The 22,359-nt window shown below is 46.6% G+C and overlaps 1 protein-coding gene across 1 annotated transcript in view; it reads left to right on the forward strand.

Annotated features, from left to right (window-relative positions):
- Positions 1 to 22,359, forward strand: part of BAALC (BAALC binder of MAP3K1 and KLF4) — an 86,916-nt gene that overhangs the window by 57,891 nt on the left and 6,666 nt on the right. The window contains exon 2 of the mRNA XM_043601520.1: positions 13,931 to 14,097. Within this exon, the coding sequence (XP_043457455.1) occupies positions 13,931 to 14,097 (167 nt within the window). The remainder of the gene's footprint in view (positions 1 to 13,930; positions 14,098 to 22,359) is intronic.

Here is a 22,359-nt window from a genome sequence, read left to right on the forward strand (position 1 = left end):
TTAAATGAACACGAATAAGTCATTCAACCCACAGATTCTCAGGGCCCCAAGAGGTTCAGTGTCAAAAGGGAGTCAGGTTCAGGGATGTAGAGATGTAGATGAAGAAAGAAGAGTTCAAATCTTGTGTCTCACAAAAAAAAGTATCACAAGGGAAAGGGTTTGTTTTTTCAGCTTTATTGAATTGTTAAGATATTCAGTTGACAGAATTGTAGGATATTTAAACTGTTCAATGTGATCTGACATACCCTGTGAAAGGATTCCTGCCGTTGAATTAATGAACATCCATGAGCTCAAAGATTTACCTTTTGTCTGTGTGCGAGAGACAGGACTCTTAGATTCTGCTGTCTTAGCTAATTGCAATTAATTATACAACACAGTGTTATTAACTACAGTCACCACATTATACATTAGATCCTCAGACCTTACCTTACAGCTGAAAGTCTGTGTCCTTGACCAACCACATCCTATTTCTCCCACTCCACAGGCCCTGGCAACCTCTTTTCTCTCCTTCTTTTCTTTCTTTCTTTTCTTTCTTTCTTCCTTTCTTTTGGCAGCCACTTTTCTAGTCTCTATGGATCCAACTTTTTCTTTTCTTTCCTTTTCTTTCTCTGTCTGGTGTATTTCATTTAGCATAATGCCCTCCAATTTCATCCATGTTGTCACAAATGGCACGATTTTGGAAAGGGTTTGTTTATTTTTTAATGTTTATTTATTTTTGAGAGAGAGAGAGAGAGCACACACAGGAGAGGGGCAGAAGGAGAGGGGGGCAGAGGATCTGAAGGAGGCTCTGTGCTGACAGCAGAGAGCCCGATGCGGGGCTTGAACTCACAGACCGTGAGACCATGACCTGAGCCGATGTCAGATGCTTCACCCACTGAGACACCCAGGCGCCCAGAGAAGAGTTTACTTTTGATGTACAGCAAAACCTCTTTGAAATCTTCTAACTCTTAGACATTTTTGTTTTTTACAAACCAGGCGCCGGCTCCTCTCACTCCAGATCTCTCTCCTTTCCCCTTCTGTTCCTGACAACCACTCTTCTGCTTCCTGTTCCTTCTCCATCTAAACCCTGTGGAATCCACAGGCCACTATCCCATCTCTGTTTCACAGCCTCTCTCATCCCCTTAATTGGATCATTGAATGTCTGCAGCGCTCTGGTTTTTTGGGCAGGTAGTCGTGACCCTGCCTGGAGTAGAGGTTGCCCAAGGCCAACAGGCGGCGCCCTTGAAATGGGAGGTGTTGAATGCAGAGAACAAGCCCGGCAGTGGCTTCTGAGTATTGGAGGAGGAGGTGACCCAGAGGGCTGAGCACCTGGCAGAACAACAATTTCAGGGTTCTGAGGGGTAGAAAATGCACCCAGGTAGTTTCATGAAATACGCTCACCTTCCCACTATTTGTACTTCCGTGGGACCCACTCGATTCTCCCGGCAAGTTCGTTGGATTCTCAGTATTCTCAAGCCCGGCTGCTCCCTGAGGAGTAAGACCTCTGAGCTGTGGATTATCTTTAAAACAACAAACAGAAAGTCTTTCATTTGTTTTGATGATATCATACTTCTCCTCCTTAACCTCCTTAATGCCCAGCCCTGAAGAGGGAGAACATGATTCATTGTAGTTTTCTTTTCTTTTCTTTTCTTTTCTTTTCTTTTCTTTTCTTTTCTTTTCTTTTCTTTTCTTTTCTTTTCTTTTCTTTTCTTTTCAATTATGTGAGTAAACCCAAATGCATTGAAAGTAAAGGTTTTAGAGTCTGACAGACCTGGGGTGACAGCCTGGCTCAGACCCCCGCTGCAGGACCTCAGGCAGATTACTTCACCTCCATGAGCCTCAGTGCCCTCTTCTGAAAAAATAAGGGATCATGACCCTGACTTACACAGTTGGCGTGACAATGAAGTAGAGTTGGGAGCCAAATTCCAGTGCCTCGCTCTTAGCGACCAGTCATTTCAGGAGTCTTCCCGTCTTTATTTCCTCAGCTCTGAGCACGGGCTGGTGCTCAACGGGAGCCTAGAAATGTGAGTCTCATTTCATTTCTTCTATTATCTTCGTGTCAACAACACCCTGTCTTTCCTTTTAAACACTGCCCAAGAATCCTCTCCTCCGTGAAGACTAACCGTGCCTGATTTTAGTCATGTGAGTAATCCCCAGGTTCTAACCAACCAGTATAATTAGTTCCATCCACACTCACTGTTAGGATGCCCCGGTGAGTTGTCGGACTGCCCTACAGAGAGTCAGACATCTCATCCTTTGATTTCAAAATGGCTGAGCTTTCTTTGTAGAATGGGCCCATAGCGATGGGTTCATGCTTGTGTGCCATTCTTGTTCTTGAGTGCCGATGTATTTGATGACTATTTTTGATAGCATATTTGATGATGCAATGTAATCTAATAACCAAGAAATAAATAGCTAAATAAATACTCTAGGTGGGTCCAATGCCATTATGAATGAGAAAAGGCAGAATATGACGTAGCTCTGTATTTGAATAAATATATCACTTATTTCAGAAGTGATACTGAAATATCATTTGGGGATTACTCACATGCCTGAAATCAGGCACGGTTAGTCCTCACGGAGGAGAGGATTCTTGGGCAGTGTTTAAAAGGAAAGACTGGGTGTTGTTGACACGAAGATAATAGAAGAAATGAAATGAGACTCACATTTCTAGGCTCCCGTTGAGCACCAGCCCGTGCTCATTCCTGTGCAAAAAATATAACTTATATAACATAGTTTTTCCCTATATAAAAGCTGTCATTTTTACATATTTACCCTCTGTTTGCTTTATTCCACTTGTTATATATTGGATTTTTATCTGTGTAAGTCTTCATACTTTTTTTTTTTTTTTAAATTTTTTTTTTTCAACGTTTATTTATTTTTGGGACAGAGAGAGACAGAGCATGAACGGGGGAGGGGCAGAGAGAGAGGGAGACACAGAATCGGAAACAGGCTCCAGGCTCTGAGCCATCAGCCCAGAGCCTGACGCGGGGCTCGAACTCAAGGACCGCGAGATCGTGACCTGGCTGAAGTCGGACGCTTAACTGACTGCGCCACCCAGGCGCCCCAGTCTTCATACTTTTAAACTGTATGGAATTGTGTCGTAGAGGTAAAATACAGTTTATTTAGTAATTACCCATCTGGTGAATGGCCACGTTGGCTACAGTTTTCACTGTTCCAGTATGAAGAATGTCTTCAACAGGCCTCTTCATGCAGTGGTAAGAGGTTTCCTACAGTAGACACTGAGGAGCAAAATTGTGGAGTCATAATGGTGTGCACATTTTAGACTTGAATAGACTCTGCTCATTGTCCTCCAAAATAGCTTTATTTGCACTCCTGCCAGCAACATACGAGAGAACCCATTAAACCACACCCTTTAAACACCGAATATTATCAGACTTTTGACATTCCGATAGGTAAGAAATGATATTTTGTTTTTTAAATTTTGCATGGCTCTACTTCTTAGTAATTTAAAAAAACAATTTTTTTAAAGGTTTATTCGTTTTCCAGAGACAGAGAGAGACAGAGCGTGAGGGGGGAAGGGGCAGCGAGAGAGGGAGACACAGACTCTGAAGCAGGCTCCAGGCTCTGAGCTGTCAGCACAGAGCTCGACCGCGGGGCTCGAACTCACAGACTGTGAGATCATGGCCTTGGGTGAAGTTGGATGCTTAACCAACTGAGCCACCTAGGCGCCCCTCTCAGTAATTTTTAAATAAACTGCTAAGTTTCCAATTAAATTAAAGAAGCATAAAGAATTCAGATAGGGCAAGTGTTTTATATCCGCTAATAACAGCCCTGTGCTACACAGTGTAGGCACTCATAGATGCTAGAGGATTGATTGATTGCTTTGGATGACTTTAAAATTTCAAGAATTAAAATAATGCAATTGACTTAAATCCCCTAAGTCTGATTGACCCAGATATACTTCTTATATCTGTTAAGGATATATCACCTCATTTCTAATGTCTACCTAACGGGACAGTTTAGTGCCAGCTACCGCCAGCCTGGAAGAGACCCTGCTAAAGAAGCTGGTTGTACTAACCCAGAAAGTGTTAAGGAGTTAAAACAACAACAACAACCAGGAAGTAAGCTGACACTTCCTTAAAGGGCTAACCATCCCAAAGGTGAATGAACCAAGGAGTAAAAGAAAACAGTGAGGAAAATTTCACTGGAAGACTGTTTCTCTAATGAAGCATTTCACTACGTAAAAGGGTCTAAAGGGCAGGCCATGAATTCTAGCCTGGTGGGGCCAGGCACCTTGGGAGCGATGTGAGGGTGCAACCCTGGGGTGTTTTCAAGTGTCTGACTGATTAGATCTGCTGACTGTGGAAAGCAGCCAGGCCACAAGCAAGGTGCTTTGCCTGCACACATAAGGAAGTGGGGTAGAAATAAAAGATCAAAGTAAGCCTCCCCATTCAAACAGAAACGGGGCCATGATGGGCAGGGCCATGGCCAAGGATTGCACCAGACACCGGAGGGGCCTCCTGGGACTCCACCCTACTCCTAGGACTTTCTTTCCCGCCATCAGTTGGTCACCCTAGGAGAGTGTTCCATGGCAAGGGCACCACTTTTCAGGTTGGCTGGGGTTGCTCAGGTAAACAGTTCCCTGGACAGGCAGTTTCAGCCTGACTAAGAAGGTGGGATCCGGACTGGGCCGCATGGGAGAGGAAGAGGAAGTTAGACACGTGGATGGATATGATGCGTCGTCTTCTAAATGTTTGCTTGTCTTGCCCTCCATCTGCCACGGATAATTTTGTCAACACCAGTTCAGATTCTCGTCTTCCCTTTTCCCCCTTCCAGTGGAAATTCAGCCTTTACCATCCATCTCCCATTATCCTCTCTGGCGAGGAACTGGAGGACTTGGTACAGACTGACAGAGGGAGGAAGAGAGGGAAGGTGGGTGGAGGGAAGATGGAGCTGAGAGACGGCAGTCCTACTACGCTGTTAACCTCCGGTGTAACCCCGGCCTCCGGCAGAGTGCCTGGCACTTAGTAGGCACGGAACAAATGTTTTTCAAATGACTGCCTTATTCAAAGTCACAGGATAAAGGAACAAACAAGTGATCTATGATGAGGAAGAAGCGGATGGAGGAGGGGCTCAAAGGGAGAGAAGGGAAGGTTAGACTGACAGATTCTGACAGTACCAGCAGAGAAGGAAAGTGAGATTTTGAGCGTTCCTTTTGGCTGCCTCCTAGCGCGTTAGCTTGTTCGTCGTCCTTGGGCGTCTCTTTGGGGAGAGAATTCAGGCCTGAATTCACCGAGGACAGACGGGCTCCCTTGCTTCTTCTCAAGATCCTTTTAGTTCCAGCTGATGCCCTCAGCAGGCGTCCTTCTTGCATGCTGCTGGGACTGGGGAAAGCCGTTTCCACCATCAATCCCCATGGCCAAGGGCAGATGTGACAGGCTGGCAGCCCATCTCAGGGAACAGGAGCCGTCCGACACCCTCCTAGTCAGGACCCCGTGGCCTTTGGCAGCTGTCAGGCTAGTACTGCCGTTATCCCTGTAGACTGCAAGTTTACCGTCAGGCTCTCCCTGGCCACTGCTGCTCAGATCCAAATGTGCTTCTTTGTTTTCTTTAGTCAATATAACGTCCCCAAATGTGCTGCTCACAGTTTCTCAAGTTACAGCTTTATCGAGCTAAAATGCACATGTTATACAACTGACCTATTTAAAACGTACAGTTAAATGGTTTTGAGTCTATTCTCGGAGTTGTGCACAATTTTAGAACATTTTCATCACCTGAAAAAGAAGTCCTCTGTCTGTTAATAGTCACTCCTCATTTCCCCCCAACAACCCCAGCCCCAGGCAAGCACTCATCTATTTTTCCCTAGAGATTTACCTATTTGTGGACATTCATAATAAATGGAGTAGGACACTGTGTGACCTACGACTGGCTTCTTTCACTTAGCGTAATGTTTTCAAGGTTTATCAGTGTTGTAGCATTTACTAGTATTTCCTTTTGTTTATTGCCAGATAATATTCCATTGTGTGTCTATACCATACTTTATTCTTCCATCTGTCGTTGTTGGCTATTTGGGGTGTGTCTACCTTGGGGCCGCTATGAATAATGCTGCTTTGAATACTCTTCTACAAGTCTTTGTGTAAATGTGGGTTCTCATTTCTCTTGGGTATATACCTAGGAGTGGAATTTCTGGATCACATGTCTGGCCTTTGGAGGAGCTACCAGACTGATTTCTAAAGTGGCTGCACTCTTTTACCAGCAGCGTTTAAAGGTTCCGAATTCTCCACATCTTCGCCAACACTTGTTATTATCTGCCTTTCTCTTTTTCTTTTCTTCTTTTTATCTGCCTTTTTCTGTGATAGCCATTCCGGTGGGTATGAGGGGGTAGCTCATGGTTTTGATTTGTATTTCCCTGATAGCTGGCCATGTTGAACATCTTTTCACGTGCTTATTGGCCATTTGCATACCTTTTTTGGAGAAATACCTATTCACATCCTTTACATGTGTTTTTATTTGGTTATTTGTCCCTTATCAGATATAAATTCGCAAAACTTTCCTCCGGTTTTGTGAACTGTCTTTTCGCTTTCTTTATGATGCCCTTTGAAGCACAGATGTTTTAAATTTTATGACGTCCAATTTATCTATTTTTTTGTTGTTGTTATTGTTGCTTGTGCTTCTGGGATCATTTTTAAGAGACCGTTGCTTAATCCAAAGTCATGAAGATTTATGCCTATGTTTTCTTTTAAGAGTTTTATAGTTTTAGCAATTACATTTAGATTTTTTATTCATTTTGGGATAACTTTTGTACATGGTATGAGGTAGGTGTCCAATTTCATTCTTTCAAATGTAGATATCCAGATGTCACCACACACCAGTTGATAAAACTGTTTCCCCGTTAAATAGTCTTGACAGCCTTCTTCAAAATCAGTTGACAATAAATGTAACAGTCGCTCATCATTTTAAAGGATTTCCTTGTATTGGCCTTACAAAAAGCCACATGTCAATGTCTTACATGCAGCGTGTACCCAAAAATTACTCATCAGATTGAAGAAATGACAAACACCTCTCCATTTTGGTTCATTTCGAAGAACAAGGAGACAAATTCTGAGTGGCTGGATAGTTTTAGTTTATTTAATACATACCTCAGTTCAGACAAAATTATCATCAGCCATGCGTTCACGGCCTGAGCCCAGGCAGTGTTTGATGAGCCAGAATTTCATCTGATGTGACTTTAGGAGATTCTTCCCAAATAGACTAGGAGTGTCTTGCTTTGGTTTTTAGTCATCTAGGAGATGACTCGCAGGTGATTCCAATGACTTTGGACCCTGTGATCACCTTCACCAAAGAAAGCCAGGTGCTTGGGTTAAAGAGGAGTTGCCCCTTGTCCTGTTCTCCGCATGGCTTCCAGCTATCATTTTAATTTCTATGTGCCACCTCCCTCCCAGATTCACTTCTCAAATAGCATGAAACTGGCAGGAAGTCCTTGGTTGGAATTTGTCAGCAAGCTTTGGACACAGCTGTTTCCCATCTTTTGGCAAAATTGGTGATTTGGCTTGTCTTCTGGATGGAATGAAAATTTTGTGAAGGATGTGAAAAAAAAGACATACCCTAGGGGCACACAGATGTCCCTCAATTTGCTACTGTAGAGCTCACAGGGGAAATATAGATGGGCATTTTGCTTGTAACCCTCAAGACTGGCATGAGCATCAATCTCCACGTCAGGAGGCTAAAAGTGCAGTCTTAGAACTCCAGGTCTCAGCGCCACTGGCAATGGGCAGAGTGGAGGGAACTTGTTAAAATGCATATGCCTGGGCCCCTGCTGAATCAGAACTTCTGGAGGTTAGACGTAGGGATCTGCATTTTAACAGACGCCTCGGGTGGGTCTCATGCCCAGTAAAATTTGAGAACTGCTTACTTGGGGGGTTTTCTTAGAAGGATATGTGAATACTTGCTCAGATCACAAGCTTGGGAAATATACAGAACCTGTGTTAAGCTTCAGTTTCCTTTGCCATAAAATAAGAGTCACTCTCCCATCTTTCGGGCTTGAGAGGGCTGGCATGGAGTAGGGCAGCTCAGGGTCTACTACAGTAGCAGCTTTCACAACAATGTCCCCCTGCTTGGGACACTTGGCACCCAATAGGGTTGCCAGATAAAATTCAGGACACCCAATTAAACTTGAATTTCAGAAAAACAACAGTAATTTTTTTTTAGTATAAGTGTGGCAGCAATGCTGAGGCCAGTTTCCAGGGTATAGGGCTTGGTAGGACAAGCTCCATGGAGAGATGTGGGACATTGTGCCTGGATAGATAGCCTCTGGGCCTCAACCTCCAACCCTCCCGGAAAGTCTGAGAGCCTCTCAGATCATTTACATGAATCACTTTCCTACTTTAATTCACTGGAGTCCATTTCTGTTGCTTGTAGCTGAGAACCCCGACTGAGGCAGCATCTGTAACTTCCTACTCAACAACTTGCCATCTGTCCTCTGTTCCCACCACTCTTAGCCTTCCCTGAAGTCATCAAGAACCTCCTGCTGGCACAGTCTCTCTGGCTTTTTTTGGTTCTGTACCTTTTCCTGGTGGAGGAGTGTAATAAAGGACACAGTGCACCCATGGCTACCCTACGTAGGGCATCTAGGGGAACAAACACCCGACCTCAGTGTGTTGCTGCAGACCCCCTCCACTCAGTAGCTAGCGGTGCCCATTGGCAAACCCCACTAGAAGCCAGTGGACAAGGGAGCCTGTTGATGTGGTTCATTCAGGACAGTGTCCTGGGACATGGAACAGGGAGGGGAGGAGGGGAGAGTGAGGGTGGAAGGGCAGAAGGAATGTATCCAGCATGCAGGGCATGTCCACTGTCCTAGGTTCTCTAGAAGCAGAGCCTGAGATGGGAACTTTATGCAAGTGACTCCTGGAGACACTGCTCGAAGGAGAACCGTGTGAGGGAGAGAACAAGAGAAAAAGGATGGGCCAGGGGAAGGAGCTGGGCAGAGATGTGGTTTCAGGATTAGTCGAGTCTCAACCTGATCCAATGGGTTGCTTTGGAGCAAAGGGACAGAAATTGTCCAGCTCAGAGGCAAGGGGGCTGGACTGTTGTACCCACACACACACTGACGAACACTTTTAGTTGATTATTGGCCGTGGAATTTACCTGATATAACTGGCCAGGCCTCTCCTGGTAAGGGGGCTTGGTCAAGGGGGCTTGGTCCTTCGGTCAAGGACAAGCCTTAGGAGAAGAGGGCAGCCATGAGCCGTTAGCCACCAACATCCACCACAGCTAGGGGATGGATGCAGGGACCGGGTGGGTGGACCTGGGTGGGCACCAATAGCATCTGCCAGAAGGATATGTATCACCTTGTTAACAGGGGATAGCTCTCGGTGATGGGATGAAAATCATTCTTCCTTTGTGCTTTTCTGTAGTTTACAAATTTTCCAACATTGATTCTGTTATTTTTGGAACTAGAAAATACACGTTAAATTAAATTCGTGCAGCAAAATCACCCGGGTTATTGCAGGCAAAAGTAACAGTGAATGGCCCCATATTCCTGCGGTGACATCTTGACCACACCAGGCAGATGATCCCTGCTCACTATTAGCAATGCAGTCCTAAAGCCTCGCCCTGTTTTTCTACTTGTCATCAGAGCTTCTCTGCTTAGTTACCAGGCTCAGTGGGCCAGTCCTTTAGCGCTTAACAGGTGCCAGTTGTATGGCTCATAATCAAGTATGTCATTAATGTGGCTAACGGAGAGGGGCACCAGGAGGAGACAAGACAGCTGGGGTTGGACCATGAATAATAATAAGTACAATGTATGTGCCAAACATGTGGGAACCTTTGTATATGTTATCTTATTTCATCCTTACAACAGCCTATGAAGTAGGAGTTGTTATTCCTATTTAATCAATGAGGAAGTCCTTGAATTGGGGATTAAGAAACCGGAGTTCTAATTTTTGATCAGCCATCAATAAAAACTGCAAACACTGGACCAAATGAATGGTTTTCGAGCCTCTGCTGAGATGCCCAGGGAGTGGGGGAGCTGCTGAGAGGGAAGGAGTGGCCGTTTGTATCTCAACCACAGCAGCTCTGCCTTGATCTTTAAGTATTGGCAGGACCGGCTTCAGGGTCTGCCGAGCTCAGAAGGGATTCTGTGCTTAGGATTTAATGCTCTTCAGCGTTCTGGAAATTTGTAATAATTTTATCTTTTATTCTGTGGTTTGTAAGTGAAATCCTATAGAACAGTGGAGCTCGTGCCAGGGGCTTGGAGCTCTGACTCATGCTTGGGTCCACTTCCTGTCGCCTATCTGCCTCCCTGGGATGTGTTCTCCACCACCTGCTCTTGGCCCCTGGTGCCCTCAGCCTCCTTTTTCTGCCTTCACCTCCTCCTCCTGGGTTAGCAACTGGGTTGCATTGTCGGGGGGAGAAGGAAGGGAGCCATGTTCCAGGGCCTCTAAGTCCCACAGGGGCCTGACCAGGAGTATGGGGTCAGAAACATGTCCTGAAGGTGTTAGATAAGAGGGTGGCCATCCCCACACAGGCTGGAAGCACCATACTGCATTCAATGGATGCTCTTATGTACCCTCAACCCAGATACCAGGTCATGAACAACATAGAAAATGGTAACATTTTTAAAAATTTTTTTAAGTTTACTTATTTTTGAGAGAGAGAAACAGAGAGAGAGAGAGAGAGAGAGAGAGAGAGAGAGAGAGAGAGAGAGAACATGAGCAGGGGTATGGCAGAAAGAGGGAGACACAGAATCTGAAGCAGGCTTCAGGCTCTGAGCTATCAGCACAGAGCCCGATGCTGGGCTCGAGCCCACAGACCATGAGATCATGACCTGAGTCGAAGTCGGATGCTTGACTGAGCCACCCAGGCCCCCCAAAAATGGTAACATTTGTATATCCCACTGTCGTAAACAGTCAAGGTAGTACTGGCTAGCCTTGAGTCCCACTCAGGAGCCTCAAGAGCTGAAGGCAGTTCCACCCTAGACTTAGGTAGATGGGGTCTCTGCCTTGGTCTTGTGTTCCCTTTTCTGCCCCATCCCACTTGGCCCCACTCTTTCCTAGATAACAGGGTAAGTTATCCAGGGGCCAAGGGGACATACCTTCCAAAGCCCGCAGCCCTTCTTCAGCATCCGTTGCTTCCCCCCCCCCCCCAGTCCAATGCAAACAAATGTGTGGTCTCACTGTGCATGACTAATACATAGCTCACACCACTTGGGACTCACCGTCTGAATCTGACAGCCCTAGAACTGGTCCATCCGCCATTAAGTCAGAGAAGTTCAGTCACCGTCAGATGTTCCCAGCAACAGAAATTTCTAAATGCTTACATTCAGTTTATATACTTAAGGCACAGCAGACCAGTAACAACAGTTTGGTCCCTGGATCACACGAAGAAGCTCTGTTCTAGATTTTTCTGTGGGTGCTGAGACTCTGGGATTACCAGCCCAAATCACACCAAGCCTGCTTCCAGGTTTTCATGGGCCTCTTCTCCTGATTCATTCACTCCCCTGGGCCAAGGGGCAGCTGTTCACAGAGAGCAGTAGAGATGGAGATTGAATACGTGTGCTGGGATGTCCGTACGCATGCGTCTGAGGCCCTTTTGGTATAGGATGGAAGGGGGTATGGAAAGAGAAGGGGAATAGGCTGCCAGCTGATGGAGGAAGGGGCCACAAGGATTTGGGGCAAGAATCCATTTCTCCGCACGTCTGGAACACATCCACAGGGCCCCCTCGTTCTACAGCCTGCCAGTCAGGAAACTCTAGCAACCATTTTCTATTGTGACTTTCAATGTTTTGAATTCTGACTTCTATCCCATGGCCACAGCTGAGGGCCTCTTAGGTTTTTGTAGAGCAAATGGGTGACATGTGGATGTATGTATGTGTTCTTTGGATCACTGCTTCCTCAGGTTTGATGGGACTGTGGCCTCATCAGCTCTGCCTAGTCAACCAGCCCTCCCTCTCACTGTGTACCAAATAAACTGTGCTTCTGACGTGTGCTTCTTGGCAAATAATTTCTCAACAATCTAGGAAAGGATTTTTTTTCTGTTTTCCTTAAGTGTGATTACAAGCGAACCCAGGCTAACACCCCAAAGGAAGATAGGCAAATGACTTGACAATTAAAACACACACACACACACACACACACACACAATTAGCCAATAGGCACACAAATAAATATGGTATCTCTACTAAATCAAGAAGTGTGGATCCAAGCAATGAGATACTTTATTTTGCCTCTTAAGTTGGCAAAGATGAGAAAAAAAAAAGAATGAAAATAATCAGTGTTTTGTGGGGGTTTGAGTAATATCGCCATTTCATATACTGTTGGCAGAGGGCAGTAGGGTAATTAGAGAAAAATTCATAGAGGTAAATCTGGCAATGCGTCACAAAAGACTTTAAAATGTGCAAATCCTTTGAAATCTTGAAGACACCGGTTATATTTTCTTACATCCACTGGTAGTTGATAGTAAGTCTAATGTTGGGGCGCCTGGGTGGCTCAGTTGGTTTAAGCATCCAACTTTTGATTTCTACTCGGGTCGTAATCTCGCGGTTTGTGGGTTCGAGCCCCACACCAGGTCCCACACTAACAGGCTTTCTCTCCCTCTTTCTCTGCCCCTCCCCTCCCAAAATAAATAAATAAACTTCCAAAAAAAAAAAAAGCGTAATGTTAATCTCATTCTTGTTTCGTTTTATTCATTTTTTTCCCCCTCTTCTGAAGCTTTTCTCATTAATAATGGTGTTTGAAGTTTCGCTCAGCTCTGTCTGGGTTGGGTTTTTCTTTGTATTTGTCTTGCCACATGTTTGGTAGGCTGTTTCAGTTTGGAGTTCCGAGCGCCTAGTCAAGATTAGATCTTTCTGGCAAGCAGCCCCTATCCTGAAGCTGTCAAGGGGACCTCCAAGAGTTGCTTCATTAGAACAGATGGTGCTCCTATCTCCTGTCACTCACAGAATTCCAAGGGATCTAGGAGCTCTGTGTCATGAACTGGGGCAAAGACCCAATGTTGTGACAAAAGATCCTCCTGTCACCCCTGGCACGCAGGAGATTACCAGGGTTTTAGGAGCTCAATGCCAGGAACTGGGGAGAAAGACCACATGTGTATTTCTTATTATATCCCAATATCCCACCTCACGGCCTGCTCCGTCATCGCTGACTGGCCTCGGCTGGTTGCCGCTGGCCTTTCTGTGGCTGTTACAGAGCCTCTCCTGGCCTCTTGTCTCCCACCTGGTATCTCTCCCTCGTGCTTCCTGGACCACCTTTTCTCTTTTCAATCAGATACTCTCCATCCATGAATTCCTCGATGTAGCCCTCTTGCTTTTCAGTGAGGCTATTTATTTAAACCTCGCTCTATCATTTCTTGGCATTTGTCACGGAAGGAACACATGCTCAGTCCAACGTCTTGAGATGGAATTAAGTTAAAAAAAAAAACAAAACTCGGTATAACCAGTAATTCCACTTGTAGGATTTATACTAAGGAAATAATTAAGAATAAAGCTTTAACCCCAAGGAATTTCAACCACAGTAACATTTATTGTGAAAACAAATAACCAAACTAGAGGGGATTGAATAAATGGTGATACAGGGGCACCTGGCTGGCTCAGTTGGTTGATGGTCCGGACTCTTGATCTTGGGGTCATGAGTTCAAGCCCCATGTTGGGCATAGCGCTTTCTTAAAACAAATAAATAAGTGCATACATACATACATACATGAAAACACATCCACACGATGGCAGACTAAGTGTGTGAAAAATACAATGGCGGAATACTTAATTGCATGGAAGAATGTGATTGATGGATTGTTAAGTAAACGTTTCAGGTTACAAAATTATTTTAAAGTCTCGTTTTTGCTAACACGCACACACATATTCTTTCAGAAAAGGGTAGCTCTGCCTGGTGGGATTCTGAGGACTTATTTTCTTCTTTGCGGCTTTCTTCCCCCCACGCTCTTGGGGCCTGTTTACAGCAGCTGTCACGGGTCATCCTCTGCTTCTCTCCCCAAGGTGTGCTGGAAGATGGACTCTCCTCCAACGGCGTGCCCCGATCGACAGCCCCAGGTGGAATATCCAACCCAGAGAAGAGGATGAGCTGTGGGACCCAGTGCCCGAATCCCCAGAGCCTCACCTCAGGCCCTCTGACCCAGAAACAGAATGGCCTGCGGACCACGGAGGTAGGTGACAGCCACAGAACCCACTTGGGACCGGAGAAAGGGGAGAAGCTTGCTTCAGGCCTGGGCCACGCTGAGATGGTACCCCGGGAAGGAGCAGTGACGGCTCGCCTTGCTAGTGGAAATTCTCCATGCCCCCCACGCCCCCGTGTGAATATTGTTGCAAAGAAAATAGCAGGACCCACTCCACCCCACTCCCTGCCTTGAGGGTTGCTGTGGTTTTTTTGAATCAGGGGAAATGGGCCCTTGCTAGCTGCACTCTCAAGAAAAAAACGTGTGTTTAAATACAGCTTTGCTCGGGATCTCCTCTTCACCACAGCTCTCACCGTGTTGACACTGAGGGCTGTACTGGTTCCTGTAACCAGTCTTAGGCCAGGCAGTTGGCAGGGCTCAAGGTAGACAGGGAAGGAGAGAGAAAACCGGTGTGGTAGGAGGCGAGCCAGACATTTTACCGCACACCCTTTCACCAGGCAGGCAGTGGGAGCGTCCCCAAGGGGGTCTGTCACTGCAGAATGTGGTGGCGGCATTACCCGCAGACTATTAGTGTCTGACTATGGCATCCCTGAGCCAGCTGGCATCCTTTGGATTCTTCCCTTGCCTCCAGAGCTCTTGTTGGGACGTGCTCCCCCTGCTGGCACTAGCTCCTCCCAGGGGAAAGAATGCCCTTAAAAGGCCCACGGCAGGCTCCAGGGTCGGGGAGCGGGGTGGAGGGAGTGGGGGGGGGGGGGCTTCTCCTCTTACTCCCTGCCTCCCTCGCCCCCTCCTCCTCCCCATGCCCCACCCTCCTCAGAGTCCACTGCTCACCGGATGCTGATTTTCCAAACCCAATCCCACCTCCCCCCTCCGCCTCCCCTGTCAAAACGTATTGGTCCTAGCCCTCAGACTGGTGCCACCTGTTTTCTGAGGCTGCAGCCGGTCCTCTGATGATAGAATTCTTGCCTACACGAGTGAGTTACCTCTTTAACCCTTGGTTAGAAAACCTGTTGCAAGTTCAGCTCTGATGCTCATTAACTAAGTGGCCTGGCAGGAACCACTTAATCTCTCAGAGTCTCGGGTTCCTTATCCACACAACAGAAATAATTCCAAAACGAGAGAACAGCGGGGCCTGCCCTTTGTAAACTGAGAAGTGCCGTAAGGAAGGCAGCAAGGCTTAGCAGGGGATGGCTAGGCACACAGCACTGCAACCTGGTGGAATGAAACACCAATGGTGGCTCTTCAGACACTGTAGAAAGACACGGGTGGGGGAGGTAGACTTGAGGTTGACCTTCCTGTGTTCCTGTTTTGCCTACTTGGCCTGTGCATGAGCTGGCCTTCTAATAGCATTTTTTTTTTAAGTTTATTTATTTTGAGAGAGAGCAAGAGAGCGCACTCAAGTGTGGGAGGGGCAGAGAGAGAGAGAGAGAGAGAGAGAGAGACAGGATCCCAAGCAGGCTCCACACTGTCAGCACAGAGTCCCATGTGGGGCTTGGATCTCACGAACAGTGAGATCATGACCTGAGCTGAAATCCAGAGTCAGATGCTTAACCAACTGAGCAACCCAGGCGCCCTGTGAGCTGGTCTGCCAGAGACCTAATAACCAGTGCCTCCCCCAAGGGGAGGCCCCACAGAAGCTCGGTGACTGCTCTGGTGCTGGCCCTGACTTTGGTTCCCTAGCTTCCTCCCAGCGCATGTGCCTTCGCCCTTTGAGTCCAGACGGTCGCGGCAGGCGGGAAGCAGCTTTGCCTGGTGTGTGGCGTGATCCACACGCTTGGTTCCTGGCCCCAGAATTCGTCACTTTAAAATTGTGCTCTGCAGTTTGCAAAGTGCTTTTAGGTCTGCTGGTGCATTAAATCCTCCCAAGAGCACCGTAAAGTAAGCATCATCCCCAGTTTACAGAAAAGGAAACAGCTCATTTGACTTAGGACATAAATAGTTCATATACGTGCTGGAGGTGGGTGCCAGGGACTTTAAATTAAAACAGGTGACTATTATAAAGATGGAGCATAGAGATGGCAAAGGACTTTTTTATTGAAGAATAAGGTGTCAGTCAGCTATTGCCACAGTAATGCTGCACATCAGTGCATATCAGTGTCCAGGAGCTTCAGACGATAATTTTTTTCCTCTTGCATGCAACTTGAATGGCTAGGCCTCACTTCAGGCTCCAGGCTCCGGGTATAGCTTAATCTGTTCCATGTATGTATAATTTTGGGAATCAGGCCACAAATGCAGCAGCTCTCTGAGCTATATCTTCTCATGACTATGGGAGGAAACCGAGAGGGCAAAACCAAACTTCTGGAACACTTTTCCTGTCTCTGCTCATATCACGCCACCTAATCTCCTATTGGCCCAAACAGGTCACATGGACAAGCCCAACATCAATAGGGCAAGGAAGTATACACTGTCCCTAGGGGAGAGACAGCAAAGGATTAAGGAATATAATGCTATCTACCACGTGTCACATACATCAGAAAACGCCCAAGTCAGTCATAAGCGCAATGAACTTTTATAAGATGCCACACCCGTGTACCATCATCCATATGAAAACATAGAACATTATCGCTACCCCAGAAATCTCCCTTGCACTCGTCACCATGGTGACTGGGATGTGCCAATCACTGTTCACCCCTGCAACCTAACCACTCTTCTGACATCTAGCCTTATAGACCAGTTTTGTTTATCTTTTAGACTTTTATAAATGGAATCATACGGTCCCTGCTCTTTTGGGTCTGGCTTCTTTTGTTCAACACTATGCTAGTGAGTGTCATCTATGGTATTGTGAGTTACAAAGACTTCCTCATTTTCACTGTTATGTCTATTCCATTCTATGAATGTAACCACTGTGCTTGAAGGACATCAGAGTTGTTTCCGGTTTGGCGCTATTGTGAACGATACAGCTACTAACATTCTCGTGCATGCCTTTGGGTGGACATTCCTTTCTTTTCAGTATATACCTAGGAGTAGAATTGCTGGCTCATAGGATGGGGATATATTCGACTTTTATCGATACTGACAAATAGTTTTCCAAAGTGGTCATACCATTTTGCATGCCAACCAGCAGCGGTGAGTTCCGGTCACGGAACATAAGAATTTAAAGCCGTTACGTTGTGCTTAGTCTTCCTTAGGCCTGTGATAGCAACCTTGCAGGCAGGCATAGGATACTAAGCACTTTGTTATACTATTTCACTTAATCCTCACAATGACTCTAAAATCTTGACACTGTCTCCAGTTTACAGATGAGAACGGAGACTCTGAGATAGCCAAGGGAAACAGTTCCCACACCACACACACACACACACACACACACACACACACACACACCGTGGAGCCCACCCTGGGTGTGGAGGGAGTGAGGACCTATACACACACCTGACCAGCACAGCTCCGGGGACAGGTGGCACCCATGGCTAAGTCATCCGCGGGGGATTGTTGTCACAATTCAGTGAGCAATGGCTATGTTGTAACTACTTCCCAAGTGAGATCAGGGAGCAGACAGCTTCACTTCTGAGTGTTCGGACAGTTGCTGAAGTGCATCAGTGGTCTCTGTGTCCCGAGGCCTCACCAGCCACCGGACATCTTGAGTTCCTCGAAAGCCGGGGCAAAGGTTTTCTATCTGCAATGTGAGTTTACAAGTTTACCTCTGGTTGAAGTTTCTGTCCGCAGAGCTATCTCATACCAACATAGCTCTCAGCTGTGAATCTGCTCAATGATCATCGTTTCTTCCTAAACCCTCCACGGCCTTCGACATACTACCTCTTCTAGCTGGTCTTACTCCGGGCTGAACTTCCTGCATTTTCAGTATCTTGCTCAGGCAGTATCCACTCGCCTCTTCCCTCTTCCTCTACGCTCCCGGCTGCCACAGGGATGACCTATTATCATTTCACAGCATTCCCCTGTATATCATCAGGCCACCTGGCTAATGGTTTTTTGGCGCTTTTTAAAAGCTTTCTTTCTCCAGAAGAACCTGTTCATGAAGCGTGCATCTCTATGCACCTGCTTACCGCAGTATCCCCATTCAGATTTACAAAACAAGTTTGAGTGTTAAAAGCAATCCTTGCTAGGCCTGGAAAATGTCCTCCTCAGTTCCTAAAAGCATTCTTTCGATTCATTCATGTAGTGTTCTTCCACTGAGTGCCATCTGTGTGCCAGGTGGTGTTCTGATGCCAAGGGTCCGGGAGTGGAAAGGGCACAGGTGCCCTTTGCTCTGAAGCAGTTGCCAGTTCTAATGGGCTGAGGCTGGGGAGTCAGACAATACAGAATAAACGAACAAAGGCTTTATCGATTTGAAATAGTGCTGTTTATTTCAAGCAAATAGAAGGCCACTAGGAGGGGATAGCAACCCCTCTGTTTAACACAGATGCCACCCCACGGTTCAGATTGCTTTCCGAAGGGTGATGGGGACAGCTAGTGGTGCTAATGGCTGTGAGCAACGGCATCTCATGTTCCGGGCCGCTCTCCACTTCTGTCCATCAACAAAGCCATAGCTTTCATATTTCCATTCCTTCCGATCCCTGTCTTGTGCCTGGTGTTAACAGGTGCTAACTTGCAAAAAAGAATGTGACAAAAACGGTCTTTTGCAAATGAGAACAGTCTCCATAGAGAGCTCTTTCTCTTTCTCTATTGCACCTTGACTTCCTCCAGTCCCTTGGGACCTTTGTGACATCGCAGCATCTTAGTAACCATCGCCTGGGTCTCCTTCCCCCAGCTCCTTCCCTGAGCTCAATAAGAACATCAGAGGAAGTTCTTAGCTGCTGTTCTCTCCTGCTAATTAATTGTTCGGGAACTCTGGGCTGCCTCCAAACCTTTGCTCTCGAATGTGCCATTTCCTCAGGCTTAGGATTCGTCTTTTGCTCCCCCAGAACTATCTCCTCAAGTATTTAGCTAAGGTAGAAATGTGTATGTGGATACAGCTCTGAGCAGATGAAGCTTGGGTGTGTGGCTGGCCTCCCAATGAGCCTTCGAGTCTTCAGAAGCTGCGTCGTTTTGAGTTGCTTTATTGTTCTTGGCAAAGTGGCCAGACTGTGCTGAAGAACTTCGCCGGCGTCCGGACTGATTCTCAGCTGAGGAGCTCCCTCCTCGAGCCCTCTCCTTCTGCTCCCCCGCCCCTACACCCAGTGACTGACTGTTGGCAAGGCTCGGTCCAGTCCAGGGACGATGGGTGAAGCCTCGCAGAAATGGCTGTGGCCAGAGAGGGAAGCCTGACCCAGAAAGGAGGGTGGGACAAGCCCAGAATTCCTCCTGCATGGCGGCAATATGAAATACAGGAGAAGAGTTTGGAAAGCAAACAGGAGTTTCTCTTAGGAAAACAAAAACGTGTCATCAAGAGGAAGGAGGGGACAAGAGAAACATTGAGGGAAACCAGGGAGGGAGAGCTGTGAGAGGGGCACTTTGATGCACATTCTAGTTGAAGCCCGGGTAAAGGAGATAATTTAGCAGTATGGGGATATTGAGGGTGTGTGTGTATGTGTAGGTGTGCATGCCCCTGCTTGTGTGTGTCTGTGTCCGTGTGTGTGTGTGTGTGTGTGTGTGTGTGTGTGTGTGTAGTGACTTCCACTACCTCTATATATGCATCCATATACTGGCTACTACCTTACATAGATGAAGAATTACAAGACTAACTGTTCACCTAAGGGTCTGCAGAAGAACCCATTCGATTAGAAGACTCTCAGGGCAGAGACCGCCTTATTCTTTGCCCCCCTGAGCCTACTTCAGGGTTATGCACCTAGTATGTGCTTCCTGAGTACCTGTTGATGGAATGAGACTGGCCTAGTACTTCACGAGAATCAGAAAGGTTTCCCACAGCCCCACTCGCACCCAGCCGCCCTCCGGCGCCACCGTCCTGTGATTGATGGCTGTTCTGTGGGATCCTGTGCTTTTTCTCAAGCAGGTTCTGCTGCTTCCCTAGTGTTTGATCTACCTGAGGATCAAGTTGAAGAGCGACACCCCTTTTGGCACTCGCTACCTGTTAGGTACAATCCCCTACGATGAGTAGCCTAAGTGAGTACCTTGTGTGGGGCTGTGGTCTGCACAGGATTTGCTGCAGGTCTGGAGAGTTCTGAAGAGTTTTGCCTGAGGGGTGATCTGACCCCTGCCTTTGGAGGCTAGCGTCCTGGCCCTCGGTGGAGTTGCTGAGATCAAATGTTTCCTGATGGGGGCGCCTGGGTGGCTCAGGTGGTTAAGTGTCTGACTTTCGATTTCAGCTCAGGTCATGATCTCACAGTTTGTGAGTTTGAGCCCCACGTTGGGCTCTGTGCTGACAGTGTGGAGCCTGCTTGGGATCCTCTCTCTCACTCTCTCTCTGCCCCTCCCCTGCTTGCATGCATGCTCTCTCTCTCAAAAAAATGAATAAATAAACTGTTAAAAAAAAAAGTGTACTGATGACCTCAAATTAATGCCATGAAGCAGCAAATAAAATCCCAGAATTTGGGAACAGCTAGATGTTACTGTCTGTCTCCCTTTAATGGAGCTTCACTGAAAAGAAGAAAAAGGTCTTGAGTTGTAGCTGACAAGCCTTGGTCTTGTATCTTTTGGGAAGGAGAAGAGGGAGCTGATATTTTCAGAGTGTCTGCAGTGGTCCACACACACCGCATATGGCATCATCTTACCCCTCACCCAGGGGGAAGCGGCAGCATTTCCCTCTAGGGAAAACAGGCTCAGAAAGGTTAGGTACTTGGCCAGCATGGCACGGGGAAGAGTGATTTGTCTGTGTTGGACCTCAAACCCAGGTCTGTCTGCCTCCAAATCCCATGTTCTTCATTCCCATTACCAAAAACAAAATGGTGGAGAATCCAGAGTAATTTTTAGCAGAGTTGTAGGAGGCTGGATGCGGGACCCAGGACTATCGTCTTCAGTTCAACCCACCCCCTATACTGACATTGGCCTTGGGCAGATCACGTTGGCTTAAGTGACTTCTGCTGCCTCATCAGGAAAGGAAGCACAGTACCATTTCTGGCTGTCTCTCAGGGATGGTGCGAGAAGTAATCAATTGTATGGGGCGCCTGGGTGGCGCAGTCGGTTAAGCGTCCGACTTCAGCCAGGTCACGATCTCGCAGTCCGGGAGTTCGAGCCCCGCGTCAGGCTCTGGGCTGATGGCTCGGAGCCTGGAGCCTGTTTCGGATTCTGTGTCTCCCTCTCTCTCTGCCCCTCCCCCGTTCATGCTCTGTCTCTCTCTGTCCCAAAAATAAATAAACGTTGAAAAAAAAAATTAAAAAAAAAAAAAAGAAGTAATCAATTGTAAGCATAATGCAAACACTGTAGGAAAGTTCTAGGGCAGGGCAGTACAAACAAGTGCTGTTCCCAGGACATTTTTTCTCTTTCTTTCGGAAGATTTCTTTTCATACGCGTGTTCATCAAGTTATTTGTTGGGTGTCTATTATGTGACAGGCACTAAATTTTATTCTGGGGATACCACGGTGAACACAACAGATTGGGTCCCTACCTTCTTGAAGTTTATTATCTGATGAAGATATAGAAAACACATAAGTAAACAAGCAAATATGTAATCCAAGCCGCGGTTAAAGGCCAGGAGGGAAGTAAAGAACCCTGGGAGAGAGAATAGGAAGGCCCTCAGCTCGTATATGCTTCGAAAAGCCCTGAAAGTTTCCACAAGAAATCCTTAGCTGTGGTTACCCCTGGTGAAAGCACAAACATGGCCGGAGGGTGGGAGCGATGTTACTTTTCATTGTACCCTTCTCTACTCTTTGAATTTCTTTTACCATAATTATGGATGGCTTTTATAAATAAAAAATACAGTTATACTGAAAAATTGGTGTCTGAAAAATCATAATCTTGGTAAGCCTTGCTTTTCTTCATTGTGTGTGAGGAAATGCGGAAAGGTTTGTGCAGTATCCTGCGGGGTATAGATATATTTGTGGAGTCAAAGGAAAGTTGAGAACACCCGTATTCCCATTTGGGGGGAAAGTGAGAAGAAAGGGCTGAGCAGACTCAGCCGCACCCCTGAGTCCAGGCCTCCCGGAACAACCACGCAGCCCCCGCTTTCACGGGGAATGTCGTTGTCTTCTAAACCCCTAGAGAAACAGTCCATCTGGGTTTGAGGCTGCCAGGAAGTTATCACAGTCAATCTGGTTACCCTTGAGAAATGGCAGCCAATAAATTACTTTTAATTAAAGAGGCAGTACCAAGAGGACTAAAATCCATGATTCACAGAGTTCTACACCTGCAGAAATTAAAATGAGGCAGAGGGAAGAACAGAAAAGCTGTAAAACTGAGTGAGAATCAAGAGGTGGCCCATTAACAAGAGTCAGTGGTGATAAAACTCACAAAAAAAGA

This window comes from Prionailurus bengalensis, chromosome F2 (genome assembly GCF_016509475.1).
Source record: "Prionailurus bengalensis isolate Pbe53 chromosome F2, Fcat_Pben_1.1_paternal_pri, whole genome shotgun sequence".
Classification (NCBI taxonomy): Eukaryota; Metazoa; Chordata; class Mammalia; order Carnivora; family Felidae; genus Prionailurus; species Prionailurus bengalensis.